The sequence below is a fragment of the Dryobates pubescens genome, chromosome 31 (genome assembly GCF_014839835.1).
Source record: "Dryobates pubescens isolate bDryPub1 chromosome 31, bDryPub1.pri, whole genome shotgun sequence".
NCBI classification, from domain to species: Eukaryota; Metazoa; Chordata; class Aves; order Piciformes; family Picidae; genus Dryobates; species Dryobates pubescens.
Genome location: NC_071642.1, coordinates 67811 through 95756, shown reverse-complemented (window position 1 = coordinate 95756; position 27946 = coordinate 67811). Strand labels below are relative to the sequence as shown.

Genomic DNA, 27946 nt, shown 5'->3' with positions numbered 1-27946 from the left:
CCGCACTGAGAGAGCGGCCTGAGGTCTTTAGACGCCCTGGCCCAGGCCTGCCGCCGGTTCCGGGTCTCCCCTCGGGATGCCTCGTCCCGATCGCCGCGCGCCGGGGGAGAAGGGAGCGGAAGGGGGGGGGGGGGGGCGGGAGGGAAGGGAAGGCGGGGCGGGGGGGGGGATGAGAGAACGGCTGCACGTGCCCTGCGCTGCGCTCCGTCTCCATAGCGACGGGGCCGTAAAGCGCGGCCGCGCGTGTCGCCTGGCGTCTCACGGCGCTTCCGGCCGGTGGGGCCTAGCAGCGGCGCCCCGTTGTCCGCGCAGCCATGGAGATGCCGCTGCCGCCCGACGGTGAGAGCAGCCCGGGTTGGGCCGGGAAGGGAGAGAAGGTTGTGGGGGAGAACGGGGAGGCGGCGGTGGGACCGGCGGGGAGCTGACGGCGCTGCCTCTCCACAGACCAGGAGTTGCGGAATGTCATCGACAAGCTGGCGCAGTTCGTGGCGCGGAACGGGCCCGAGTTCGAGAAGATGACGATGGAGAAGCAGAAGGAGAACCCCAAATTCTCCTTCCTCTTTGGAGGCGACTTCTACGGCTATTACAAGTACAAGCTGGCCTTGGAGCAGCAGCAGCGTGAGTGGGGCCCGCGCCTTGTGCGGGGCCGGCACAGGGCCGCGGCTGGCTCTGTTCCCCTCCCCCGCGACCACTGGTTCCCGGACCCGTTCAGCCCCGGCTGGCAGAGCCACTTTTCTCCCTCCTGGCCTCGCTCTGACCCGCCAGCACTGATTTGCAGCCTCTCCCTGTCCTCTTAAGTTTCAGGTAGTGGGCCGAGCGCAGCCTGCGGCTCTAAATGCTTCCCCTGTTGCTGGTCTGGAGATAGGCAGGGCTGCACCACAGGTGATAGGCTCACGACAAAGCCCAGCATCTCGAGGGCCCTCATGAGTAAGGTGGTCCAGCACAGGAGCTCTGGGGCTTGGTTTGTGTTGGAGTCACTACTTTGAAAGTGTGTGAAGAGTTGCTGATGCTCCTCTTCTGCCCTGTCCCACCTTGGCTGCACAATTCTAATTTTGCTTAGGCAGTTACACAAAGAACGTGGGTCTGCTTTGGAATCATCACTGTTTTCTTGTATGTGGTGGTGGTAGATTTCTCTGTGAGGCTTACTTTGAAAGTTTGCTTTGTCTGATAGTGTTGTGCAAGCAAAGTCAAGATATTGAGGCTACTGCACAGATCCAGCCACTGCCACAACCATCTCTCCCACCAGCTGCACCTATCCCAGCTCCTCAGGGTACTCCTTCCGTAGAAGAACTTATCCAGCAGAGTCAGTGGAACCTGCAGCAGCAGGAGCAGCATCTCCTTGCAATGAGACAGGTTGGTTTAAGATAAGCAGTCGCTCTCCAGTTTGAAGCCATGACACCTCCTCCTGTCACTCCAGGCCTTTGCAACAAGTCGCTCTCTAGCTCTCCTATCGCCCCCTTCGAATACTGGAAGGCTGCTACATGTGGTCATGTTGCTTGTTAAAAGGTCTTTGAGATAGCTACTGATGGCTAAGAGAACAGGGATACAGACTCTTAATTCTTCAAAAGAATGTTGGGTGAAACGTAATCTTTTCTTTTTCATTCACCTGTTATCCAGGAACAAGTCACATCAGCAGTAGCCCTTGCCATTGAGCAACAAATGCAGAAAGTTTTGGAGGAAACCCAGTTAGATATGAATGAATTTGACAACTTGTTGCAGCCAATAATTGACACGTGCACGAAAGATGCAATTTCAGTAAGTGATCTGAATCGGAGCAATTCTTTTGTGATGTTGTGGATTAAGGATAATTTGAATATTGAGGTTCTCTGTTGTGTCATGCAGTGAGATGGTAGCTGTGTCTTCAAAGCTTTCCTCCCCAATATTGTTTCAGAGTTCTAGGAAGTCTGTGTGATGTGAACATGTTAGACTAACTTAAAATGTTTAAAATTTGCTTTTCTGAGGCTGGCAAGAACTGGATGTTTAGTAATGCCAAATCTCCTGCACACTGTGAGCTGATGGCTGGGCACCTGCGAAATCGCATAACGGCAGAAGGAGCCCACTTTGAGCTTCGCTTACATCTCATCTACCTAATCAATGATGTATTGCATCACTGGTATGAACTAAACTACAGATTTCAGTTTGTTTAGATGAATTTGGTAAAGTCTCTCTCTGCTGGATATATTGTTAGCCTGGCTAGCCACTTTTTAATGTATTACTTTTTTAGCAGTTGCCTTAAAATGTACATAACTGGCAGAAAGAGAAGTGCATTAGTAATCAAATTCAGCTATTTCCTACTTTGTGTTTTTTTCCCTCCAGATGAGGCTTTACAGAAAAAATGTAAAGGGGGAAAAGTCTCCATTTTCTGAATCTGCTACTTTTAGTATAGTGGAAGTTGGGATGGACTGACTCTTAGGATGCCCTTAGTGAAAGGCAGTAACCGTTTTCTTCCCATTCCTTTTCCGAAGCCAGCGGAAGCAAGCGCGAGATCTTTTGGCTGCTTTGCAGAAGGTGGTTGTGCCTATTTACTGTACCAGTTTTCTAGCAGTGGAGGAGGATAAGCAACAGAAAATTGCCAGAGTGAGTATCTGGGTTAGGTTTAACAATATACTTTGCTTTGTTAGGTTGGTGCTAGGCAAATTAACAAATAGGAGGATGGAAGAGGAGTGCTGAGAATATTCTAGTGTGATTGTCTTCATGAAATCTCTTACAGTGTGTGTTTCAATTCATGCTTACACTAGAACTTACAAGCATTTAGGCTTTATTTAAAGGTTGTGATGGATGCATTTGGATTTTCGGTGGTTGAAAGACAAGGGCTGAAATCCTGTGTCTTTTGACAAAGGTAGAGATATCAAAATGGTGTGCCTCAATTTCTTTTTATTCCTCATTTCTAAAAGATTTTTCTCTCTTGAACTTATGCAGCTTCTTCAACTATGGGAGAAAAATGGGTACTTTGATGAGTCAATTATACAGCAGCTACAGAGCCCGGCTCTTGGACTTGGCCAGTATCAGGTTAGCCACAGAAGAACTCTTATTTATGTAAATACTTTGAAAACAAATTTAGGAAATGTTTTCCTTTTTTGAAAGGTAAATACTAACAAAAATAAAGTGAAACAGTGTTGTGGTTTCAAACACTCAATGACCCAGCTGCTGGATTCCACCTGGAAAGTCTGTTTGGGTTTGTAATTGCTACAGTCATGGCAGTGAGAATGAACATCTGGTGAAAAGGAAACCAAAGAAATTGTTGCTTTAAATTGGATACACTGACCAGGAACTATTGTGGCAGCAGGAACTATTTGTTTTTACATTAGTAATGGATGCTGTTGAGCTTCAGCTGTACTTGAAAGTTGGGCAGTAATGCAGGCAGTGGATTCCAGCCTTCAGATAATCATTCAGAAATCTTCCCAGAGCTCCATATCTCATGGCTGGGTTCTGTCTGCAGGTCATCCTGCATTCTCAGGCATTTTTTGGGAGGGAGCTTCTGAATGAGCAGGGAGGATAATGGTGTTAGGTACAGTGTTAACTTGTTATTCTTCATTATCTCCTTTTCTCAGGCAAATTTGATCACTGAGTACGCAACAGTAGTACAGCCTGTACAAGTAGCCTTCCAACAGCAGATCCAGAACCTGAAAACTCAACACGAAGAGTTTGTAAACAGTTTAACACAGCAGCAACAGCAGCAAATACAAATTCCACCTCTAGAGAATGAGGTGAAATCAACACCCCCACCTCAAGCCCCCACAGCAGCACCAGCCTCTGCTCCACCATCTGCTCCGGTTACACAAGCAGGTACTAATGTGTTCAGGGGACCTGTGGAGAAACCAGTGGGTGGCAACACTGAGGTATTCTTGCTCCTTTTTCAGTAGAGAGGTGCCAGGTTATGCAGGCTTGGTTCAGGTGAAAGCCTGAAACTATCTGGAGTCTTGCAGCTGGTGCAGTCTGATGCTCAAATGTAAACATAAACAATGCTAAAGAGATCAGAAACCCTTTCTCCCAGCAGCAGATTTCTGCAGAACGTTTACACACTGAATGGAATTAAGATGGAGCCTGTTGTAGGTGGGCTGGCATTTTATTAATCATATGTGAGCTGGATGCTTATAATGGTCCCCATTGTGTTCCAGATGATGGTAAATCCCAACTGCCTCTAGCTGGTTCTACAGACTATGACACAACAGGGTCTGGAGTGCAGGATTCTGCCTCTGGACCACGTGGCCCTGGATCTCATGATCAGATTCCTCCAAATAAACCACCCTGGTTTGACCAGCCTCACCCTGTTGCACCATGGGGCCAACAACAGGTAAGAAAACCAGTTCTGAAGCAAGATGTAGAGGGAGGTGGAGGCTCAGAATGACCATCTGGGTTGTGGCAGTGTGGTGAAAAACTGTTGAGAGTTACACATCCAGATTCAAAGGCCAGGCTTTCTCATTCTGAGACAATTCAAAGTATAAATAATACTTCACTTTGTCAGCCATCAGATTTTCCCTGTGAACAGGGAGAACAAGAAGTGCTGGTCTGGGTATAGAGCTGCTTGCTTCAGTAGCAGTTTGGCCTTTCCTGTCTTTTCTTTGAAGCTACAGCTGTTCAGACCTTGTGTTTGGAAAGTACTTTTCACTTGAGCATGCTGCTAACAGGCCAGATTTACTTGAAAACATAGCTTCTTTGGTTTTGTAGCCCAATGACCAATCTTCTCTTCACTGCTAGGGACCACCTCACTGTCCTCCATGGAATAACAACCATGAAGGAATGTGGAATGAACAGAGAGATCAAGGCTGGAACAATCAGCGAGAGACACCTTGGAACAACCAGCCCGATCCTTCGTGGAACAACCAGTTTGAAGCACCATGGAACAACCAGCATGAGCAGCCTCCATGGGGTGGGGGTCAAAGGGAACCTCCATTTCGAATGCAGCGGCCACCTCACTTCAGAGGCCCATTTCCTCCACATCAGCAACATCCCCAATTCAACCAGCCCCCGCATCCGCATAATTTCAACCGCTTTCCACCTCGCTTCATGCAGGATGATTTTCCACCTCGCCATCCCTTTGAAAGGCCTCCTTATCCTCATCGTTTTGATTACCCCCAGGGGGATTTTCCTCAAGGTAAAGTGTGTACCAGGCCAGGTTTTCTTACCTTGCAATGCTGGTTGCCATTACAAAAATTCTTCAGTGCTTTGGGGTGACAGCTGTTTTGTGGTGGACTTTGTGGTTCTCCCAAGAAATGCTGAGTCTGGGGGCTTGGGCAGCACTGCTGACAACACAGGATGAAGTCAGATGCTTGCTTGCTTTCCCTAATGGATGCAGATAACAAGACACTCTAATCCCAGCTTCAGTCAGCATCTCCACACATGCCCCTTTTGTGACTGTTTCACTATAAAATAGTAAGCTTGAAGGTGAGAAGTGGTGTTTGCTTATAAATTCCATCTTCTGCACACCAGACCAGGGCTCTTCAGCTGTGCCCTCCACAGGTGGAGGAAGTTAAGAGGAAGGCAGGCTGGAAATATTTGTTGTGTATATACTCATCCAGGCTCTTCTTTTATTTTTACTGACAAGCTCTGTAAGTGTCTGCCTTAATGTTGTGTGGCTCGATGGTATCTGTTGAACCGATCCTTGCCCCCAGTTCTTCTTCCTGTTTGATTTGCTCTCTTGCTGGAGCACAGGAATGTCTGAGTGCAGCCAGTGCATCGCCTGCCTGGCCTTTGTGGCTCAGGTTTGGCTGTGAACTCCCTGGTGCAGTCTGGTGTAGTTTTGCCCTGATGTAGTTTTGTGTTTCACGTGCAGAAGTTATGACTATTTTGGAATGATCCTTATCAGGGCAAAGTCCACTGTGATTCTGTAGGACAAACCACTTGCACAACAACATAGTTCCTTTGTAAGACTTGCTACTTCAAGCTTAAAAGATTCTGTGCCACAAATCTGACAAACATTGAAAACCAATTAATAAGAGCCTAGATACTTAGGATTGAGATTAACTTTCTCCAGCAGAGATTGTTCTTTTTTTCTTTCCCACCCTTTGGATTTGTTTCATTTAGGGGTTTATTAAGACTTGTGCTAGGGAGTAGGGATAACAACTTCTTGTCTTGGGGGAGATGAGGGTTTAAGCTCAGAAAAAAAGATGCTCCTTTTTGGATTGTAGTGGTGATCTCAAACATCTGTTGTTCCAGGGAAAGTTGTTGGAGGAGAGGATCTATTAAAAGAGATGTCTAAAATGAGGAAGTGCTGAAGCCATGCTGACACACTGCTCAAGTTTTGATGAAGATAACTTGGGTAGATTGGGCAGAGGCTATAATGGCTTTGCCTGGAAAAACTGTTGGTCCTGCTGCAGATGATGTTGATTTTCAGTCTTGCATTCTTCTCTGTGTAGTGCACTGAGTTCAGCAAGGCGTCTTGGCATTGATGGCAGATGGCTCATCCATCAGTGATTAGGTGGATGTCATTCTCTTCTCTGTTTTAACAGGATATTATCTCTACCTCTTCTCAAAATACTTCTTTAAACAAAATGTTTTCTTGTCACCTACTCATGTGAGTTAATTCCTGCCATATTTATTTCTTTACATATGGTGATTTGGCATCGAGTCAGAACTACTTACAGGTCTCTGCTGAGATTCAATTGTGTATTTAGGCTGCAGAAGCAGATCCCATCAGTAGCTGCCCTGCTTCATCTGAAGCTTTTATTCATGAGCATCTCTCTCTTGTGGTACCCTGTGTCCATGGTATGGCCCAAAGTAAGCAGTGCCATAGGGTTAAAGTATCCTGATGTCTTCAAAGCAGCTGTTCTGGCCAGGGAGGGAGATGCACTGCAAGATACTTGTGACTGTGGACTTGTAGTAGCCAGCCTCTAGTTCTCCAATTGTGTTGCTTTTCTCTATCTGCAAGGCTCTGGGTGCCAGGATTGTTTTTTAGGATGAACTCACTAATTGAAGTACATCTCTGATTTGCTTTCCTTTCTCTGTAGCTAAATAAAATGTTTTAACCCTCCCACTCTGCAGAAATTGGACCTCCTCATCATCACCCTGGTCACAGATTGCCTCATCCTGGAATCAGTGAGCACCCTCCTTGGGGAGGGCCGCAGCACCCCGATTTTGGGCCTCCCCCGCACGGGTTTAACGGGCAGCCTCCGCACATGCGGCGACAGGGCCCCCCTCACATGAACCACGACGATCCCAGCCTGGTGCCAAACGTTCCCTACTTCGACCTTCCTGCTGGACTGATGGCTCCACTGGTGAAAGTAAGTGCTTGCAATGAGCCCTGACTAGTAGGATTCAAAGATCAAAATAAAATATGAATAACAGGAATGGTCTTAACATAGACATTATGACTTCAAATCTTTCCATTCCTCAGCTCTCAGCAGAGGTTGTCACAGGGCACACAGGGGCAGGGTTAGCGGGGAGAAGGTAATGGAAATGTTAACATTTTCAAGGGTTGTGTCCTGAGGAAAGCTGTTTGATCTCACGTATGTGAAAGACTAATCTACTCTTGAGAATCTTACCCATGGTTTTCAGGTGACCAGAGGGACCTTGCAGCTTTGATGTGGCCACTGTGTACTACTTTTTAGTATTCAGAGTTCTTACAGAGATGTTTTGCAACATTAGTGTTACATATACAAGCAGAGAACGATGGAGAACAGGAACTGTCTCTGTACCAGCATCTTTGGGGATATAGATTTATACATTGTGTGTTTGAGGTGACCCTTCCATCTCAAACTTCTTGTCACTCTCAGCATGCACCAACTTTTGCCAGGCTTCCAGCCAGCAAATTAGCACAAAAGTGGATAGATGAGATCTGCCTTTTATCTACCTGGGAACCGGTTAACACTGCAACCTGTGCAGTGCTGGCCTTTCTCAGAGAACTGATAATGATTACGCTAGCGCAAAAAGGCATCGAGTCAGCTACATAATCTTTATTTCTGGATGACTTTTCTTTTCCTAGTAGTGAAATGTGAGGTCCCTAGAGAGTTAAAAGTGTGGGTTTTCTCTTCAGATAGCCCCCCCCCCCCATGACACACGATACTAATGTAATTTTTTTTTTGTTTCTGGCAGCTTGAAGATCATGAGTATAAACCTTTAGACCCTAAAGATATTCGTCTTCCACCCCCAATGCCCCCCAGTGAGAGACTACTGGCTGCAGTTGAGGCATTTTACAGTCCACCATCTCATGACAGGCCTAGAAACAGGTAAGAGTGGGTAGAGCTGACAATATATGATAAGGAAAATCCCCTGAGAATCTCTCTGAAACCACGAAGTGTCTTTCTCTTCCTTCACCTGTGTCTTGGTTCTCTTAATGCTGAATTCAATGCTCTTGTATTTTAAACTGCACGACTGTTTGATCTTAACAAGGACACTTGCAAGATTTTTTTTCCCTGGGCCCTTTGTTCCCTACAAAATCTGGTGGAAATCCTGAATGTCTCTGTTGATCTAAGTGAAGTTTTACAGATGTGGGCTCTGTGTGTGGTTGATTTGTTGCAGTGAAGGCTGGGAGCAGAACGGACTGTACGAGTTCTTCAGAGCTAAAATGAGAGCAAGGCGGAGGAAAGGTCAGGAGAAGAGAAATAGGTAAGAGATCCTGTCTGCTGCTTCTGATGTATGCTGGTTGGTTGGAAAGTGATAGAATTACCTTGGGCTAAATGGAGAGGGAAAGTCTGGTCAGCAACATACCGATGGAATATCTGAGCTGGAATTTTTGTTATCTTCCAGGAAATAGTTTTTGCTGCACTCAGGTTTTCACTGGATTGCTGCAGAAATACAGTGCTTGTGTGTGATGTGAAGCTGATGAGAAGTGTGCATGTTTGTCATGCTTCTCCCAGAAGTTTCAGGGGTGTGTCTCTGGTTTTTCTGTGCAGTGGGCCTTCTCGGTCTCGCAGCCGGTCCAAAAGCCGAGGGCGCTCGTCCTCCCGCTCCAACTCACGGTCATCGAAGTCATCTGGCTCCTATTCGAGGTCGCGCTCTCGGTCTTGCTCTCGGTCACGATCCTATTCACGCTCTCAGTCCAGGTAAGAGCGCAGTGGGCCGACTTTTGGGAACCGTGGCCAGCCAATGAGCCTTGGGTGCTGCTCCGGTAGCTTGCCTGTCTGATCTCGTGCTTTCCCTCTGCAGAAGCCGGAGCAGGTCCCGCTCTTCTCACAGCCGCTCCCGATCGCGCTCCCGATCAAGGTCAAAATCGTACTCGCCAGGAAGGCGGCGCCGATCCCGGTCTCGCAGCCCCACTCCTCCGTAAGCTTGTTTGGTTATTTCTCTTTTTGCCTGGGTTGTTTGGAGAAGTCCCAACAAGGGCCTTTCTCATCAGCTGCGTGTAATAAACATTTCAACAAACAGGAGAAAAGCAGAAGCAGAAATGATCGATATGCTCTGTGTGCTTCCAGCGAGAATATTGCTCTGTTGTGGTGGCTTTTTGTTGTGACAAAACACTGTGCAGCTCTGAAGGCTTTGTATGCCTTCCAAGGAAGCAGGAGGAGTCCTCTGGGTGCTGTGTAAGGAAACTGCAGTGTTTGATTTCCCTTGTACTGAGAAGCAGGTAGAGGGCATTTCCATCACCTTTGTAACTCCACCATCTAGTAGCTTTACAAAATATTATTTAGCAGAGTGGATGGGATTGCATTGGGTGTTAATGTTGAACAGAATAGATACAGCCTTGCTTTGTCAGAACATAATCACTTGTTCCTTAATTTGTTCTTTTTATTTCCTTAGCTCCTCTGCTGGCTTGGGCTCCAGTTCTGGGCCTGCTATCCCTGAATCAAGGCTGGGAGAAGAAAATAAAGGCCATCAAATGCTAGTGAAAATGGGTAGGATGCTGTTGTAGAATCTTACTGGGGCCAGAAAACAAAATCAGGCAGTACATTCTTTGAGACATTTAATTAATGCATATTCATAACTAGTTATCCCATGGCATTCTAAGGTCAGTGTAAAGTTACTCAGAGTATGTAGAACATGAAGCAGTGTTGGTATTTGCCTTTCTGGGAAGGAAACGGAAGACAGGGTTGAGAGTTTGGCATCAGTGTAGATCAGCAGGGTTGGCTGGACAGGTTGGATTTGTGCTCTCTTTCCTCTTGCCCTCCTGGAAGTTATTAGGGGTGATGCCGATGTGATAGTTACAGGACTGCACTGTCATGCCCTTTCTGCAGGGTGGAGTGGATCTGGTGGATTGGGAGCCAAGGAACAAGGAATTCAGGATCCAATTAAAGGAGGGGATATCCGAGACAAATGGGATCAATATAAAGGAGTGGGAGTTGCATTAGATGACCCCTATGAAAACTACCGAAGAAATAAAAGTTACTCATTTATCGCACGCATGAAGGCCAGAGATGAATGTAAGTGAATGTTTCTGAGCAATTTAAAATATGTGCAGCTTGATATTTACTTGTAGAGTGGAAACCCAAATCAAAAGACTGGTAACTCTTCAGTTCTGATGTAAGGGGTAGGATGAAAAATTGGTGAGTGGACAGGCCGTGATGAACAGGGCATCTTTTCATTTTGAGGAGTTGTTTTGTATTTGCATTTCTGAAACAGTAATTAATGAGCCTGTGTTGTGTCAGCCACTTCCTGGCTGCAAACCTAAAGCCTGCGTCTTCTGAGTGTTACCGTCCAAAACCTAGGAGCAGTAGCAGAGGGAGCCATACCACAAGAGGGCTGGTGGAATGAAGTTAGAGCGTGCCATCTGGCCCTGCCCAACTCTTGAGTTCCCTACAATTAGCTGTGTTCTGCCAAAGCCAGAACTGCCATTAAACTCACTGCAGTGCAAGAAATGGTTCAGAGAGAGTGGAGGTGCTGCTTCAGAGATGGAGACAATGACCCAAAAGATGGATTTTTGCAGAGTTTGTGTTATGTAGAACTACACCTGCCAATGACTAAGGAAAAAAAATTGGCATGCTGAATGGAAAGTCATTTCTGCCTGTGGCTGCAGTAGCTCTGTGCAATGAAATACACTCAAATACAACCCAAAAGGAAAAAGTCCTTCTTAAAAGAGCTCACTCCATGAAACATCTCAGACAGCATAGGTCACTGCAGAATGTGTAAGAACTCTTTTCCCTATTGTTTCAGTGAAGCGTGAAACACAAGACCCTTCACCACCTGAATAACTCTCTGAAGAAAGATGTCTTGCATCTTCTACAAAACATTAAACTTGTATAAATCCGGATTAAAGTCTGGAGGAAGTGACAAATGAATCACATTTAGAACTGTGGTGAAAAAATGGAAAGCTAGGACATGTACTTCAACAGTTGGGGGTTTAGTGTTTAACAAAGGGCAATCGTTCCTCTGACATGTCTAGTGAGTTTAAGAACTTCCATTTATTTCCCAACATTTTAAAATTAGTTACTAGTTTTCTACCAGAATTAAAGCCTGTCCAAGCTGTCTCTGGTGCAAGATGGTGATTTTGTGATTATTCATTCCTATAGTATACAGACGTTATCTGATATGGTTGTGTATTCTCTAGTTCTATAATGTATGTTTATTTCTCTCAAAAGGTTAATTCTATTTGAAGTGGAGGGGTGCTGCCTTGGGATCAAGTCAGACTGATGCTGAGCAGTGTATCCTAATGTCTAGAAGGGGAATGACGCATCTAGTTCCAGTACAGGTGACCTATGAGCACTGTGCGAGCTTGTTAGAACCTACCATACAACTTACGCCCCTACACACCAGCTGCTGCAGTCCCACCTCTGGTCAGAACACAAGGGTTCACTGCTCTAGCTTTTCACGCGCTCTAAGGGATGTTCAACGCTTTGTAATGGAAGACATTCTTTAAGCTTTTTATATTTTTGTATATACCCTTTAATAAAAGCTACTTAGACTTCAGTAGAAGAGAATAATTTTCTCTGCTCTGCAGGTTTCTAACAATGAAATGTTCTCGGAAACTTCCTTTACACTAAATGAGAAACAACCCTTTTGTAAGTGTTTCCAGAGACCACCAGCTAAAGATGTTAGACCCTGACACTGCATTCCACTCGAGGTCTGTGTGGTGGTAACCTCTACCAGAGTCATTTGTTTGTATAGCAGAAGCCCTCTTAAACCCATCCAGTTACTATGGTGAATTATCAGTTTGTTCTAGATCTGCTGTAGCTGTGGAACTGTAACTGTCTGTGAATCAGCATACAACATCTGTATGTTACCATCTTGTGAATTTTATTGTTTTGCCTTCCAATAAACATTTTTCTAGAAATAAATTGGTGGCTCGTACTTGGAAACAAATGGATTCCCCGATGGTGTTTATGTGCCTTCTTGCAGCGAATTCATCTTAACTTTCCTGTGCTTGGTGTTCTAGTAAACTAACCAGGTTAATTATACACAAAACTGTTTAAATACAGCCTGCCCTGGTCTTCTATTGACTGTGATCACGTTCCTTGGCTGCAGTAGTACAGAGACTTTCACTTCGACCACGATCACAGATGTGATCACAGATCGCACGATCTAAGTGATAAACATGCACACACCACGCTCCCTCTAGTAGGAAGTGGTTTCTTGGTTTCTGTATTGTTGAAGACTGGCATAGTCTGGCTGAAAGTTTCTGCCTGGCCCTCTATCACACACATTGGTTACAAAATTCAGATACAGAAAATAAATTATGTATATTAAGATACATAGCACCTACAAAAATTGTGTACTGGAAGGATCTGTAGTAACTACCTGTGCAGTTTGGATGGGTTTCTTCTTTTAGCTTGAGATGTGTAAATGGAAATTTTATTTAAAATCCAGAGTCAAGGCAGCTTTTCCTTCTGTGCTCTCCTACTTTCTTCACGTGTTTGCTTCACTCTCAGAGGTGCAGATCTGTGAGCCTTGATGTACTGCAAAAAGGGTTAATACATGAATTTCTTTATGTAGGCAAGTACTTTCAGGTATTCAATAATAATCTTCATGTCAGGACAGCTGCATTTTCCTATACTAGCCACAGAAACTGATTGTCACTGGTTTGAGCACAGCAGCTCAAGTCTGTCAAAACTGTGGCTTCCAGGAAGACTTCTTTCCATACTGTATAAACTCCTGACTTGTTACTAATATGGACACAAACATCACACGAGTCTATGAATCAGAGACTCAGTAAGGGTGGAAAACACCTCAATGATCACCAAGTCTAACCTGTCACCCAAGACCTCATGACAACTAAAATGAAGTCATTTATTCAGTGATAACATGAACTTTAATTAATGAATAATGTGTTTGCTGCAACTACTGGAAGCGTTTGGGGAAGAACATGCCCTTAGTTGGTTTAGGCTGCTGCCTGGTCCATACTAAATACCTCTTTAGCCTCTGCCAGGGTATGGTAATGGAACTGCTCATTCTCCAGTGACTCCACAATGGATAAGTGAAGGTGCTGAATGTTCTCTAGGAACTTCTGAGTCATCATCAAGTGCTGTTTCAACATGGCATTTAAAACAAGAACTGATGGGCTATATGCTGTCAGGGCTGCAAGAAATGGAGAGTACGTATCTCAGTGACATGTTATAGGCCAAGAGTAAGTACTAAACAATCCAAGGTGGGGGGGTTAGATACATAAAATTGAGTCAAATAGTAAGAAACATGTTTTTCAGTACCTTCTACTGCATCCATGCTGATGACATGACTGGCAATAGGTACTGGATCAACATAACTGTTTCCTACAGGTGGGTCAAGTACTGCAGAGGTGTTTGCTGTGAATAGGATAAAAAGGGAGTTACTGGGTTTGGAGGGTGGAAAGGGTGAGTGCTAGAACTCAGTTCAGCTTCAGCTGTTGCCACAGAACCATTCTAGAGCTTAACAGGGAATTTGGTCATTAACAAAATGCTCCAGTACTTCTATGACCTCCATAGGTTCTTTACTCTTAAGTTCATGCTACATGCCACTGCAGGAGGCATCTTTTCTAACCCTGAACAGTACAAATAAAGGTTTTTTTTTTTTCTACTTGAAAAAGCTACTGTTTTCAAATACACCTGAGGTGCTATTTTCTCCTTGAGCATGGGAAGAAGCAGCTCTTACCATTTGTTCCTTTAAATGAAGAGAGGGAGGAATAAAAAGAGAGGCAAGTCACCTCTGCCTTTTGTAAATGGAGCTTTAGTGCTTGCCCAAGAAATAGACACAAAGCAAGGAAGAACTCTACCATAGGTGATACCCTCAGGAACAACGCAACAGGATTGTTTATGACAGGAAAGATACAACTGAAGTGTTCAATTCCTTTTGAGAACACCACTCGGGCTACCACAAGCTGTCACTAACAGCTGTTAGTGGCTAACTAACACTAGCTCAGCCAGCCAAAGCTCCTGTTGGAATTTTTTTAGCTGAAATCAGTTCCAAGTTTTTGCACTGTTGTCCCATCCTAATGGTCTCTACTGACAGCAGAATTGAATGCTGGGCTTTAGAAAGCTTTTAATGTCTGCCAGGGGAAGCCAGTACTGAAACTACAAACTCCATAAAGGATGACTAGGCTACCATATAAATGTGAAAAGTTCTCTGAGTAGGGCAATATCTCATGAACTTACCCTTTGGCCAGCAGTAGCTGAATGAGGGATCTCCTGTTTGAACCCCAGTTTCTTTGACAGTGACTCTGCACACCTGGCCACACAGCTTTCTGGTAGATGAAGGTGACGATGCTGAAGATGGGCGTTTTCCAGAATAGGTGCAGCTCTCAGAATACTCCTCTGACTCTTTCAATACAGCTCCTCTGTCTGTTGCAGCAAGAGACCTTCCAAAGTCTACAGAATATTCTGAGTTAACAGTTGTCTCATCATGATATAGATAATCCTGTTTGTGTCTAGGGGAATCTGCAGAAACTCCACTTAAATGTTCAGAGATTTCAGCTTCTGTCACATTGTTTTCACTATCCCCTTCAGAAGCATCATTCATACCAGTTATTGCACTTGTCATTTTAAGGGAAGCCTGCTCTTTTGCCACCAGGGATGTATCTTTCTTTGGATTTCTGTTTGATCCTCGAGTAATTTGAATGTCTGTCTCCTATAAAACAAAACAGCTCTATGTTAGGAGAACCAGCAAAATCTAACCTAGAATGTGCCTCCATTCTTCATCTGGTCTGCTGCATAGCACTGAGGGTCAGCTGCTGTTCTATGAAATGAAAACACTGCCCTTCTGTGTCACCTTGCGAACTCTACAGCACTGCAGACACTAGGATACCGACTGGACAGATGGGCAGAGTCCAATGGGATGGCATTTAACAAGTCCAAGTGCCGGGTGCTGCACTTTGGCCACAGCAACCCCACGCAGAGCTACAGGCTGGGGTGAGTAGCTGGAGAGCTGCCAAACAGAGAGGGACCTGGGGGTGCTGATTGACACCCGCCTAAACATAAGCCAGCAGTGTGCCCAGGTGGCCAAGAGGGCCAATGGCATCCTGGCCAGTATTGGGAATAGTGTGGCCAGCAGGAGCAGGGAGGTCATTGTGCCTCTGTACTCGGCACTGGTTAGGCCGCACCTTGAGTACTGTGTCCAGTTCTGGGCCCCTCAGTTTAAGAAGGACATCGAGACACTTGAGCGTGTCCAGAGAAGGGCAACAAGGCTGGTGAGAGGCCTTGAGCACAAGCCCTATGAGGAGAGGCTGAGGGAGCTGGGATTGTTTAGCCTGGAGAAGGATCAGGGGTGACCTCATTGCCCTCTACAACTACCTGAAAGGTAATTGTAGACAGGAAGGGGTTGGTCTCTTCTCCCAGGCAACCAGCACCAGAACAAAGGGACACAGTCTCAAGCTGCGCCAGGGGAGGTTTAGGCTCAAGGTGAGGAGAAAGTTCTTCACTGAGTGAGTCATTCGTCATTGGAATGGGCTGCCCAGGGAGGTGGTGGAGTCACCGTCCCTGGAGGTGTTCAAGGGGAGATTGGACGTGGCACTTGGTGCCATGGTCTAGTCGTGAGGTCTGTCGAGACAGGTTGGACTTGATGATCCTTGGGGTCTCTTCCAACCTTAGTTATACTGTGATACTGTGAAAATGTGGTCAGGTTTCAGCAGACTGCAGAATTCTGATCTTTCAGCTGAGTGAGACATGCCCACTGCAGAGAGCCCATGAGTAGAATGGAAATACTTTAGAATATCCACCCTCCACCAAAGGCATAACAGGAATAGGTGCTAGTAGGGAATTTCCACTTACTTTCCACTTTAATTCTACTGCCGCACTGGTAGTATTTGGTGCCAAATCATCAAGGCTCAGAATATTCAGTCTGAAGCCTGCAATCAAATGACATATTGCCATGGGTATTTGCATATAAATTACAATACACTTTCTCTTAAGCAAGAAAAAGGAACAAAATAAAGCAGGCCTGCAATCCTTAAAGTATAATACTATAAAGTGAGAGCAGTCAGTCACTCTGAACATTGAACTTAGCAGCAGCTTATGTAAAGTTTTCTTTTCTGTCTGCTGGTGCACCTGCTAAACCCAAGCTCAGTGGGCTCTTGCTGCCCCTCATTTACCCTTGTTCTTACTCAGACCCATTAGAACATTGTCCTGTTGATACTTAAAAACTATTCTCAATGTTGCTGTTAACGTGACAGTTAAGCATTCCCACAGAAGCATCATTAAACTGAACCCATTAAATCAAAAGGCAAGAAAATTACAACTACACCAGCAAAAAAGAAACAGATCCATGTAATTCATTGATTCCTGTAAAATTACACCACTGAATCCTTTCCAAATGTTCCATGGCAGGGGGTGTGGGGTGTCCATCTTTAATCAACCAATTCATCACCATTTACGCCAGGTCTACCCAGACAATGTTTTAGAACTAACTTACCATCTGAGCTGCTGCTAATGGAATCTTCTGAATCAGCTTCTTTGGAAAACAAGTTATCCAATGATTTTATTTCACTTCTGTCACTTTCAAGTGACATTTGGCATTGCAAGGTGTTGCCTGTTTGAGGCAGAGTAATCTTTACAGTATTGTCTTTCACAGAGGACAGTGACTGAGATCTCATGTTATGTTGTACTGACAGGTTTCTGCTGGCCAATGAAGATGTTGGTGAATTAATTCCACCAAAACCATTTTTCATCAAGTCTTCGCTATAGTAAGATGCTTTAGATACCTCTGTGATACTGTGATACTGTGATACTGTTGGTGAAGTTGCCTTCTGAGATGGAGGAGGCATTCCTGATGAAACAGGACTCTTACCCTTTTGCAGAATACAAAAAAGAAATTGATGTGTTACCTCATTTATTATGTGTAAATTACTAAACCCAAACCACAGTAATTTTAAAGTGTGAAGTTAAATCATATGTGTTCAGAGAAGGGCAACGAGGCTGGTGAGAGGCCTCGAGCACAAGCCCTACAAAGAGAGGCCAAGGGAGCTGGAATTGTTTAGCCTAGAGGAGGCTCAGGGAAGACCTCATTGCTGTCTACAACTACCTGAAGGGAGGTTGTAGCCAGGAGGGGGTTGGGCTCTTCTCCCAGGCAATCAGCACCAGAACAAGAGGACACAGTCTCAAACTGCATCAGGGGAAGTTTAGGCTGGAGGTGAGGAGAAAGTTCTTCACAGAGAGTTGTTGGCCATTGGAATGTGCTGCCTGGGGAGGTGGTGGAGTCACCGTCCCTGGAAGTGTTCAAGAGGGGATAGGACGTGGCACTTGGTGCCATGGTTTAGTTAGTCATGAGGTCTGTGGTGACAGGTTGGACTTGATGATCCTTGAAGTCTTTTCCAACCTTGTTGATCCTGTAATTCATATGACAAACAAGCCTGTCCTGTTTCTAGTGTTATCTAAATGAAAAGTGACCTACAAATTGAACACAGTTTTCTGAAAATGTAAATAAAAATACATAATCCAGAAAAGTCTGCATTTACCTGTACACCCCATTTAGAATCACTCACAACACCCCTCCAATTCTTATTTCTACAAGAAAAATCCAAAGACCCATCCATCAGTTCTCTCATTTCTTCTTCAACACCATCCAAACCGAGCTGCTGTTTAATCACAATATTCTTTTTAAGGCTTTGGATGCTTTCCTCTTCTTTAGAACAGGCAGTGCTGTGTGTCATGTTCCCACTGGTAGTAGCGCAACTCTTCTGGTATTTCTTGCCCCTTGCCCTGTGTTCATGACTGGAAGGAGATGAAGAGGACTCTTCAACTAAAGACTTCAGACCCAAATCAGTGTTTTGTGGTTCCATCTGCTTTCTTCGATTCATGAATTTACTTTCCAGTTGTGCCACCTTCCTCAGAATTGAGCTCGACCCCGTGTGAAAAGCGCTACCCGGAGTGCTCCTCGCTACCTGTGCGCTAACTGCGTGCGCGGCATTTCCCGACGTCTGGCACCGCTGGCTTCCGTACACATTCTCGTTGCGCATCTCTAGGAATCTGCTGCGGCTGAACGGAGCTCTTCTAGTTTTCTCCAACTCTGCGTCAGTCACAGAGACGTCACAACAGGAGCGAGGAAGAAGGATGAGCCCGGATGTGAAGGTTCTGCGGGGAATAACGCTGTGTCCCTGCCGAAAAGAGGATTTCAAGAGCCGTCGGAGGCGGAGACAGGCGCCCCACTTCAGCTCTACCTCCCCGGACTGAACAGACACTGCTGCTCCCCACGGCCCTGCCCTCGTCCCAGCCTGTACCGGGCCACTTCTTCCCACTCTCCGCTGTGGGGCCTCCCCACGCACGGCTCAAGCACTGTCCCGGGGTCCGCGGCTGCTCAGGCACGGACCGAGAACGGCTAGCGCTGAGGCAGCGCGGAGGCCGGGACGAGCGCTGGCGTCTCACCTGTCCTCCATTCGCAGGTGCCCTCTGCGCCCGAGCGATCGGAGCTATGCAGGACAAAGATCCCTGAGGAAGCAGCAGCTCCCCCAGGCCGAGGCCAGAGCAGTAAGCGCCTTGCTGCACCTCGGAGACACTGACTCCCCCGAATCCCAGTCCCTCATTGGCTCGTCGCACAGCCTTCCTACCTACGCATGCCAACCAATCCCGAGAAGGCATACTGCCACCAGCCCACCAGTGCGCCGACTACAGTTTCGCCGCGTGGGCTCGTGGCGACCCGCTCCTCCCCGCGGGTTGCTGAACCAATCTGATCCCGCTTCACAAACAGTTAAGGAAGCGCAGCCAATCAGATCCTGTCATGGGACGGACGAGGCCCTGAAAGCGCGAAGCTGCGGGTCGATGTGGCTTGGAGGTGTGTGAGCTGTGGCAGTGCTAGGCCCGGTCCTGCACCTCGGGGTCATACTGGGCTCTATCTAGGTCACGGTGCGTTTCCAGGACGGAGGTTGGGTGAAGGTAGTGGGGGTGGAGAAGGCATTGGGGCAGCTGCCAGTAAGGGCTGTGAGTGTGGGAGCTGATGGGGAGGGAGCTCCCCTCACTTGGTTGCTGAAAACAATTGTCCAAAACGGGAGAATCTTTTGCAGAAGAAAATCTGCAAAAATCTGTGGGGTTCGAGACACAATTGTTTTACGCTGAATATATGATATAAGCACATTGTTAAAGAAAAAAAAAATGAAAACAAAGAGGCATCCTAGGGTGGTTTTTACCCTATTCCTTCAGAGGTGCGGGCTGGCAGTTTTTGACAACTTGACAAGAGATTATGAGGTCTGTGCAGAGGACTTTGGAGATGAAACAGAGGGAGGAACAAGGTAAAATGAAATTATTGTGCCCGTTTTGATTCTTTATTGCTAGATTTAAAAAAGTCTGCCTAATCTGATCAAGAACCAAGAGGTTCATAACTGATAGCAGCAAAACCAGGCAATCTTTAATATTAAGGTCTTGAAAAGAAAATGGAGAAGAAGCAGACTGAGGAAGAGCAGGAGAAAAGAAGGCATTACAGAAGAAAAGTACTTTGAGCAACTGTATAATAAGGAGCTAGAGAGGAAAAAAAGACAGAAAAGATGAAGCGGTGAAGAACACAAGGAGGAAGAGCTTTAGTTGTTAGTTGAGAGACGCTCACATCTCAGTTATGGCTTGTAATAGTGGTATTAAACCAGGATTTAAAAAAAAATCTTAAACACTACGTTTTGTGACCAGTTTGTAATTTTTAATAAAATACCTTAATCCTGCTAAAATGTATTGAAAATACCCATAATAAAATACTAGGTCCTGGACTGTTTTACACTTTTATGGTTTAATATTCAATGTAAAATTCATGCTCATTTTTGCTAAAGAAATATGATAATAAGGTTTCCATTACTTCATTAAAGGTTTTGGCATGTCAAATGTGCAGAGCATGTTTCACAACATGCTTCAAACTAAGAAGATAAGCTTTGCTAAGATGCTGTAGTTATTGTACACCTTGTTTCAGGGGTTACTGCAGTTGTGCCAGGGGAGGTTTAGATTGGATATTAGGTGAAACAGTTTAAATGTAGTCTATTGATTGATTTCTTTTTAATTATTATTTTCATTTCAGAAATGAGCAATGAGCACATTCAGTACCAGGAAGTTGTGTTAAAATAAATTGTATGTGTCCACATCCCAGAAGGGTGATGGTGGGAGGAATTCGACCATCAAGGATGTGCATATTTTTTGTCTGATTTACTGTAACTTCTTGTCACCTCCTTCATCCCTTCTCAGGTCATTCAGTTCTGTATTTCCATCCCAGCCCCTAAGAATTAATGCTGTAGATGTAGCAAAACCTGAAGATGGGCTCCCAGAGCCCATGATTATTTCATGTTTACTTTTAAGCTATCCTGACAGTGGCTGGACAGTTTGTATGTCAAGGAGAGGGGAACTGGGGGGATCTGTGGAACCCCCAACTTCAGCCTGGCCAGTTTCCAGCCTGTGGGACGACTGAGGTCAAATTCTTTTATTTCTGCTTGTCTGAGTGCTGTCCTCTGTAAAACAGGTCCACTGATGCTGTGGGATGAAGGACTGAAGTTCTGCTGTAAGAACAGTCACACTTTACCTTTTTTTCCTCAACAAATTTCTGCTCATTCGGCTTTTCGGTGGCCACAATGATCTAGCCTCGTTCAGGCTGCTGTTCAATATTTACATTGTTAGCTTTGTTGTTTGTGATCGTAGAGGAATCATAGTGAGGTCAGTTTTGACAAGATTCAGTGTAATTAAGTCAAATAGGTTTGTCCAGGAGAACGCTGGATGCAGGTCATGCTGTTAAAAGGTCGATCAGTGCTTTGATTCAGTTCCCTGGCAGAAGCTGCAGTCTTCCCTAGATCTACTCTGTCCACAGCGTAGGTAGGTCACCGCCAGCTTCGCTGGAGGAGAGCCGCGGCTGGGAGCAGAGCCTGCTGCAGGACGGGACAGCGAGAGCAGCACTAGCTTCTCGGCGTGAGGAACGGCTGCCGGGGACAGATAAACCGCATCGGTTTTGTTTCCGTTTTATTCCCGCGTGTCCTGAGCTGCTCAACTTGCTGCCAGGCAGCAGCAGCCCGGCAAGCCCCGGCTGCCGCCCGCCGACGCCCGGGCCAGCGGGGTCGCACGGTGCCAGGCGCAGACGGCCTCCTTTCTCGCCGCCGCTCGCCCCCGCCCTCCCCCCGCCCCTCTTCCCGCTCGCCCCGCCCCCCCTCCCCCCGCCCTGGTTGCTGCTCGAATCAGTGGGAGGAAGATGGCGGCGCTCATCCCCCTCAGCCAGCAGGTAACTAGCCCGGCCCGCCGACGGCCGGACGCTGCCGAGGGGAAACGCGACTGAGAGGCGATGCGGCCCCCTGGTCCCGACGGTTGAGCACCGATCGGGGATGGGGAGTCGGGCCCTCCCCGGTGCTGCTCCCGCTTCCTTAGGCGGGTGCATCCGGGGCCGGGTCGGCACTGGGGCATAGGCCCTGCCTCTCCCCGCGGCCAGGGGAGGGCTCGGCCCGCGGTGGGAGAGGCTCGGTGCGCGGCGGGGAACAGGCCGGAGCGGGGCGAGTGGTCCCCGGCTGTCTCCTGCAATCGGGCCGGGGCAGAGCCTCTGGGGACAGGCGCCGTCCGGTTGAGTGGGGGCACAAAAGGCGCTCTCCTCATAGAGGCCCCCGGAGCCGTGCTTGGGGAAGAGGCACGGCAGCACCGAGGCTTTCTGAGAGCTTTCCCTCCCCTGGCTCCAGGCTCTGGGTTTGAGCAGCGGGCATTAACCACAGACGGTGGACTGAAGTCAAGGTTTGAGCTGCGGGAGGGATAGGGCTTGCTTGTGACTCTGGCTTTGGTCATGTTTCCCTGTTTTCGTCTTTGTAACACGGTGTTAATGCTACCTGCACAGTCATGACAACCCAACAGCTAAATGTTTGGAAGGTGTGGGGGTAGTTACAGCTATAGGTGTAGGTATGCCAGTAAAGTACTCAATAGGGAGAAACAGGAAGGACGGTATTACCCATCAGCAGGAGAATGTCTTCTGCAGGAAGGTGGAAGACACTTGGAGCCTGGGTCGTGCAAGGAGGGTGACATGCCTCTGGGAGATCTGCTTTAATGTTTGGGATCCTTGGGTAGGTTATTGTTGGTGTTAAGAGTTTTTAAATTCATTCCTTATTCAAATAATTTAAACTTAAACCGTGTGATTGCAGTTTATTCTTTAAACTGATGATCTTCATAGATTATGGAACTTTTTTTTTGCTTTAAAACAAAAGCGAAGCAACTCCCCACCACCCCCAATGCCATGGAATTAAAACTATTTTTTACTCCGTGGCCAGGCCAGTCAGATATTTGGAATAACTGCTACTGGTAGTTCAGATTGTTTACATATAATGATTTTCTTTTGGTAATGGGGCATTAATTATAATACTCTGAAAACTTATCTTTCAATAGAGTTATATGGTGCTTGGGTAATACGTCATTTGCCGTGTGCCTTATTAAAAGAGCACACAGCTTTTTAGCTGTGTCCTGATGAACATCTGTTTAATTAAATTAACATGTTCAGAAGCAGCCAAAAACATCTATGCATGCACAAACTGTTATTAAAAAAAAAATCAAATGAAGTGACGTGCAGAATCCTTATGTAAAATAAACTCTCAACTTGAAAGAGTTTGTTGTTGTGGAAGTTCTCATAGATGAATTTTATTATGGTTCTCTTCTCTGGAGTTAAGTTTTTATCAAAGAGCATTTGGATGTCTAGCAGTGTGCAAACTATTATTTCACTTCCCTGTGTTTCAACTGGCAATGCATAAAAACAGTTGAGGAACGAGCCTGGAAATTAATTTCTTGGAGTTAAATGAAGCCAATTCCAGTTGTTAGGTTTCTCTGATAGCTTTGGCTTTTGCAATATTTGATTGCTTTATCAGTGGTCTTTCCACTGGGCCAAGCACGTTCATCCAGTTTCTGGACATTATGGAGAGTTACATCATGGCTGGACTTAATGATCTTAAAGGTCTTTTCCAACTGAAACAGTTCTATGATTCTGTTCTATGCTAAAGATCACAGTATAACTAAGGTTGGAAGAGACCCCAAGGATCGTTGAGTCCAACCTGTCTCAGTAGACCTCATGACTAGACCATGGCACCAAGTGCCATGTCCAATCTCCTCTTGAACACCTCCAGGGATGGTGACTCCACCACCTCCCTGGGCAGCCCATTCCAATGATGAACGACTGGCTCAGTGTAGAACTTTCTCCTCACTTCGAGTCTAAACCTCCCCTGGCACAGCTTGAGATACTGGGAGAGTGCAGATCATTTTGTAAATCAGTTATCTGAGAGGATACTTGGCAACTAGATTAAGGGCCACAGTAAATATTCTGGGGCAGCAGCAGACCTCTTTTGGCTCTCATATTTGTGACAACCTTGATTTCCCCTCCCCCCGCCTTTTCATGCATCATATGATGTGACAAGAGTGGCTGAAAGACAGTTGTGAGACAGGAGGGTACCCAGGAAAGCACATCATCTGATCAGAGTTCTTTGTGGCCCTGAAATGACTTCAGGAGAGAGGGCTGCTATGAGCTGGCTTTATTAATTGTTCTGGTGGCAGAATCTTACTTCTGTCTTGTTCCCAGAACTGTGTTAAGGGACATGGAGATGGATCTGTGTGTGTGTACTGTGTCCCACAAATGCGGAGTGCAAGTTTGAGACTTGAACTTTGAATTTGTACAGCAAATCAACTTAAAGACACTAGTGTTCTGAAGTGTCTGAGAGACCCTGTAAAGTCTTGGCCATAGCTGACATTTTGGGGAATGGTGAGTAGGCACAGAAACTGGAGGGTCATCCAACTGTAAAGTCAGACTGAGTCACTCTGTAGCAGGTTCTATCCTTTGACCACTCACCAACTGCAGACCCTTCTAAATGTTATTCTCTGATTGCCAGGGAACCTACACTGTCTTGTGTAGGTTCTTCATCAGCAGGTGTCCTCAAATTACAGAATCCTGAACAATAGTGATACAGTCACATGTGGTGATGGTAGATAGGTAGCTCTGCTATTTTTGTTACTTCAGCCCATTTTGTCTGGTTGGCTTCATCATAGAGGTACAGTCATTGAAGTAAATCAGTCAGAGATCTTTGCAGTCTTCTGCAAGTAGAGCAGAGTGATGAAGTGCTTTCCAGCAGAATATATTGCTGTGGAAGAAACTTCACATCATTTAAGCATGTTACACTGGATTCCTGCCACTTCTTGTCAGGTAAGTCAACTGTGTGTCATGGCTTACAATATCAGATAAAGATGGCAAGAATGGTTATGGGGTGAGATCATTCAGTGGTGCTGCTGGAGTGGTTTGCTCTGTATCTTGGCATGGACCCCGTCTCCACGTGCTCTTGGATACTCGCCCAGTTACTTAGAGGAGTTTGTAGCTGGTTTTCAGCCAGTTTCTCTGATAGCCGAGAATTTGGTGATAGCTGTCGCAAACATACTAGATCGCATTCCGAGCCGGACAGACTATTTTCTACTTCCACCTTTCATTGAACGTGTTTCCTACTTTGTTCAGGAACACAGCGCTGATTGTTTACAAGCCAGTAAAAAGATGAGTCAGATTTATGAGTTATGATTGCGGCTTTGTTTGAACTCATGTCCAGCTTCTGCAAGACTGAGAGCTTCTGGAGCATACTGGTGGAGAATGCAATGGTGTATTTTGTTGATGGATATGTGAAGTACATTGAAGATGTTTAGGAAACTCTTCTGAAAATGGATGTAATCTTTCTAGCCAAGGTGAAATATTGATCTTGAAAGAGCTCAGTGTTCTCATGCTTTAGATGAATAGGTTATAATTATTTTGGATGTCTCCTTAAATAAAGATTTGGTGTCTTTGTTGTAAATTCAAAGGAAGATTCTCTTTGCACAGAAACAAATTTCACGCTCTTCACTGGTCTTCTGTCATGTTTCTATTTCCCTTTCCCTCAGTGCAGGCAGAACCTCTGGAAAACTGTGGATGGCAAGGAAGAAGGTAGCATTCGGGAGGTGACATGCCAGTAATCAGAATTAGTGCAAAAATAATGATTTGTTAGATGTCTGGCTGGTGCCGTGGAGAGAAGTTGTGTGGCTTGTTTTGTTGCTTGCTTTTTAAGGCCTCTGACTGCTCCAAGGGGTGAACTCTTTGAGGCTGGATTGTAGCATTTTTGCTTTTGGCCTATAACCTACACTTGGCTAGGTGATAGGCCAAGCTTGTGTTCCAGTTATAGGAGGCAGCTGAGAAGATGGGTATTTGGACTTCTGCCCTCTGTTGGCATTTCAGTTCCCATTTGCTTGGAGCACCAGCAAGAGGGAAGAGGAATCGGCTTGTTCAGTTTTCTGAAAAGGCAGGGCCCACCTTTGTGTCTTCTGCTTTCGTGTAGTGCAGTGGTAACACCAAGTTGAAATCCTCAAACATTGTCAGGGAATTGTGACATTTGTTTATTAAGCATTCTGCTGTTACTCTGTTGTGTTTCAGGTAAGATCTGAGTCCTGAAAATACATAAACACAGGTGTATTTTGACACCAGGGCTCTGTCTCTGTGTGTAATTGTCTGCTGAAAATACCCCATAAGTATATTTACAGTGCAGGAGGTAGGTCAGCCTTATGTTGAAAACTCTGCTTTTGATATCAGTGATCATCAAACTGATGTGAAACACCTTGGCAAATACTTCAAAGCTATTTAAAAAGCCTTATGACCACATAGTGTTGTTAATTAAAAGTGCAAGTATGAATACTGGTGAATAAGAAGTGTTAAGAGGTGACAGTAGTCTGTTGCTACAAGTTCAGGAGGAGATCTCTGTTAACCTAAACTTAGATGTGAAGCATCCAGTTAGGAGCACAGCAAACTAGCGTACTTCCTTAACAAAAGTCATATACAAAGTACTTTCCACTCCTTTTCTCCTGGTCCCTAAGGGTGGGCTGATTGCAGTTCATTGCTTTCTTAACATCTCTCTTCTTTTTTAGTTTTCTACTGGGAATCCATTATATGAAACGTACTACAAACAGGTAGGTTCTTAAAAAAGAATTTAAAATTTAAGTGCAATTTCCTCCTTCCCAAGATTTCCCTCTTTTTGACTTCCCCATTGCAGTGCTAAACCTCTGTTAATTCTCTATGCTGGGTGATAATGCATGCTTGTCTAGCTCCTTTTGACCTAGACATGAGGTGTTTAATTTCTTATCTCTGCTTTCATGACAGACATGCTTCAATAAACTGTGAATTTTTGTCTTTCAGGTAGATCCAACGTACACAGGGAGAGTAGGGGCAAGTGAAGCTGCACTGTTTCTTAAAAAATCTGGTCTATCTGATATCATCCTTGGAAAAGTAAGTTGATGGAATTAGGTAATGCAGTAGTTGTTTGTACTCTTGATTACCTGCAGCTATCATTGAGAAGGGCTTTGCAAAATGGAATTGAGTGGAATGCAAAGCAGATCTATGGAATGTACATTAACCACAGATTGATGATGGCTCGCAGGCATTGTTCTGAGGTTCATAGGGGGCTAAAAGAAGAAGCTTTTGTGTGACATGTTTGCTAACTTCAGAATTAAATAACATTGTATGTCATAAGTTGAAAGTTGCAACAAACAGTTCAAGAAGGCACTCAATACAAGCTATTCAGGTGAGTTAAGCTTTATTCTAAAATCATAGTGGCTTTTATTTTTTATCCCCACAGATATGGGATTTGGCTGATCCAGAGGGTAAAGGATACTTGGATAAGCAGGTAAATTAAGTTACAGGATTGTTTTGGTTGGAAGAGATGTCTAGGATCACGGTGTCCAACCATTGACCCTAACACCGCTGTAGACACTAAACCATGTCTGCAAGTGCCGTGTCCACATGTTTCTGGAACACCTCCAGGGATGGGGACTCCACCACCTCCCTGGGCAGCCTGTTGCAATCCCTGAGCACTCTCACGGGAAAGAAATTGTTCCTCACGTCCAACCTGAACCTCCTCTGGTGCAAATTGAGCCTCTTTCCTCTTGTCCTATCACTTGCTACTGGAAAGAAGAGACCAACCTGCATTATGCTCCAACCTCCTTTCAGGAAGTTGTAGAGACAGTGAGAAGGTCTTCCCTCAGCCTCCTTTTCTCCAGGCTGAACAAGCCCAGTTCCCTCAGTCACTCCTCGTAATATTTATGCTTTAGACCCTTCAGCATCTCTGTTGCCCTTCTCTGGACCTATTCCAGCAACAAAATGTCCTTGGAGTGAGTGCCCAAAACTGAATCCAGTACTCAAGGTGTGGCCTCACCAGCGCTGACCTTAAGGATAAGCTTATCCTGAGCTTGTTTCTCTAAAGCTTTCGTTTACAAAATGATTTTTTTCCCAGCACTGCCTCGTATCCTAATATCTTACTTAGTGAGGCTGCTTGAGAAATGTAGATCTAAATTCTATCTCAGTGTTTGTGATACATAGATAGATGGTTATTGTCTTGTACCAGTGCAAACTATGATTTTAAGGTTTATTTATAAGTCTTTCTTGCATGAAAAAAAATACAACTCGCATTACTAAATGTGGCTTGGACTATTGCATACCAAGTTACTTGCAGATGTGCATAATGTACTTCAAAATATTATTAATTATTTTAAAAATTAACTGTTGATGTTTACTTTACCATGGGAGAGTCCCTCTTAAAACATAGCTTTGAAGTTGTCTTCTTTGTTCTGGCTACTGTAAAGATTTGTTTGAATTATCTTTCAGAGCAATGGGGTGGTTGTCACTGAACTTGCTGTTGTTGCTATACCTCCCTGAGCTGCACATGTACATCGGTGGGTCATTGGAGACTGACTCGGGCTGGGTTTGACAGCAA

At 45.4% G+C, this 27946-nt stretch overlaps 3 protein-coding genes across 4 annotated transcripts in view; 2 read left to right on the top strand and 1 right to left on the bottom strand.

Annotated features, from left to right (window-relative positions):
- The first annotated feature begins 238 nt into the window (after window positions 1–238).
- Window positions 239–12645, top strand: CHERP (calcium homeostasis endoplasmic reticulum protein). Of its 2 annotated transcripts, XM_054174856.1 has the most exons (18): window positions 239–339; window positions 445–618; window positions 1172–1353; window positions 1618–1755; window positions 1962–2113; window positions 2466–2577; window positions 2920–3009; window positions 3552–3786; window positions 4119–4294; window positions 4699–5095; window positions 6982–7220; window positions 8032–8165; window positions 8458–8544; window positions 8832–8981; window positions 9085–9201; window positions 9676–9770; window positions 10110–10295; window positions 11451–12645. In XM_054174856.1, exons 1-18 carry the CDS (start codon window positions 315–317, stop codon window positions 11453–11455), a joined length of 2694 nt encoding a protein of 897 aa, XP_054030831.1. In that variant the 5' UTR covers window positions 239–314; the 3' UTR covers window positions 11456–12645. The 2 variants fall into 2 exon arrangements, with proteins under 2 accessions (XP_054030831.1, XP_054030830.1); XM_054174855.1 differs by lacking the exon at window positions 11451–12645 and having other exon boundaries at window positions 10110–10303.
- C31H19orf44 (chromosome 31 C19orf44 homolog) lies at window positions 12641–18845 on the bottom strand. Its single transcript, XM_054175422.1, has 8 exons — window positions 18447–18845; window positions 17726–18364; window positions 16684–17059; window positions 16044–16120; window positions 14433–14904; window positions 13512–13607; window positions 13217–13383; window positions 12641–12764 (listed from the first exon to the last, which is right to left on the bottom strand). The coding sequence occupies exons 1-8, from the start codon at window positions 18843–18845 to the stop codon at window positions 12678–12680; spliced, it is 2313 nt and encodes a 770-aa protein (XP_054031397.1). The 3' UTR covers window positions 12641–12677.
- A 2537-nt stretch (window positions 18846–21382) lies between these two features.
- The window catches only part of EPS15L1 (epidermal growth factor receptor pathway substrate 15 like 1), a 40254-nt gene continuing 33690 nt past the window's right edge, over window positions 21383–27946 (top strand). The window contains exons 1-4 of the mRNA XM_054174872.1: window positions 21383–21441; window positions 26106–26151; window positions 26378–26463; window positions 26813–26860. Coding sequence (XP_054030847.1) covers window positions 21412–21441; window positions 26106–26151; window positions 26378–26463; window positions 26813–26860 — 210 coding nt within the window. The 5' untranslated portion in view covers window positions 21383–21411. The remainder of the gene's footprint in view (window positions 21442–26105; window positions 26152–26377; window positions 26464–26812; window positions 26861–27946) is intronic.

Excerpts from the sequence above, each read along its gene's own strand:
- CHERP (XM_054174855.1), top strand. The coding sequence starts at position 315 with ATGGAGATGCCGCTGCCGCCCGACG. Across the intron at positions 2,578-2,919 it reads AGCAACAGAAAATTGCCAGA|CTTCTTCAACTATGGGAGAA; the intron begins GTGAGTATCTGG and ends GAACTTATGCAG. Across the intron at positions 7,221-8,031 it reads TGATGGCTCCACTGGTGAAA|CTTGAAGATCATGAGTATAA; the intron begins GTAAGTGCTTGC and ends TGTTTCTGGCAG.
- C31H19orf44 (XM_054175422.1), bottom strand. The coding sequence starts at position 18,845 with ATGCCTTCTCGGGATTGGTTGGCATGCGTAGGTAGGAAGGCTGTGCGA. Across the intron at positions 14,905-16,043 it reads CAGTAGAATTAAAGTGGAAA|GAGACAGACATTCAAATTAC; the intron begins GTAAGTGGAAAT and ends TTTGTTTTATAG. Across the intron at positions 12,765-13,216 it reads CCCTGGCAGAGGCTAAAGAG|TACATCAAGGCTCACAGATC; the intron begins GTATTTAGTATG and ends CCCTTTTTGCAG.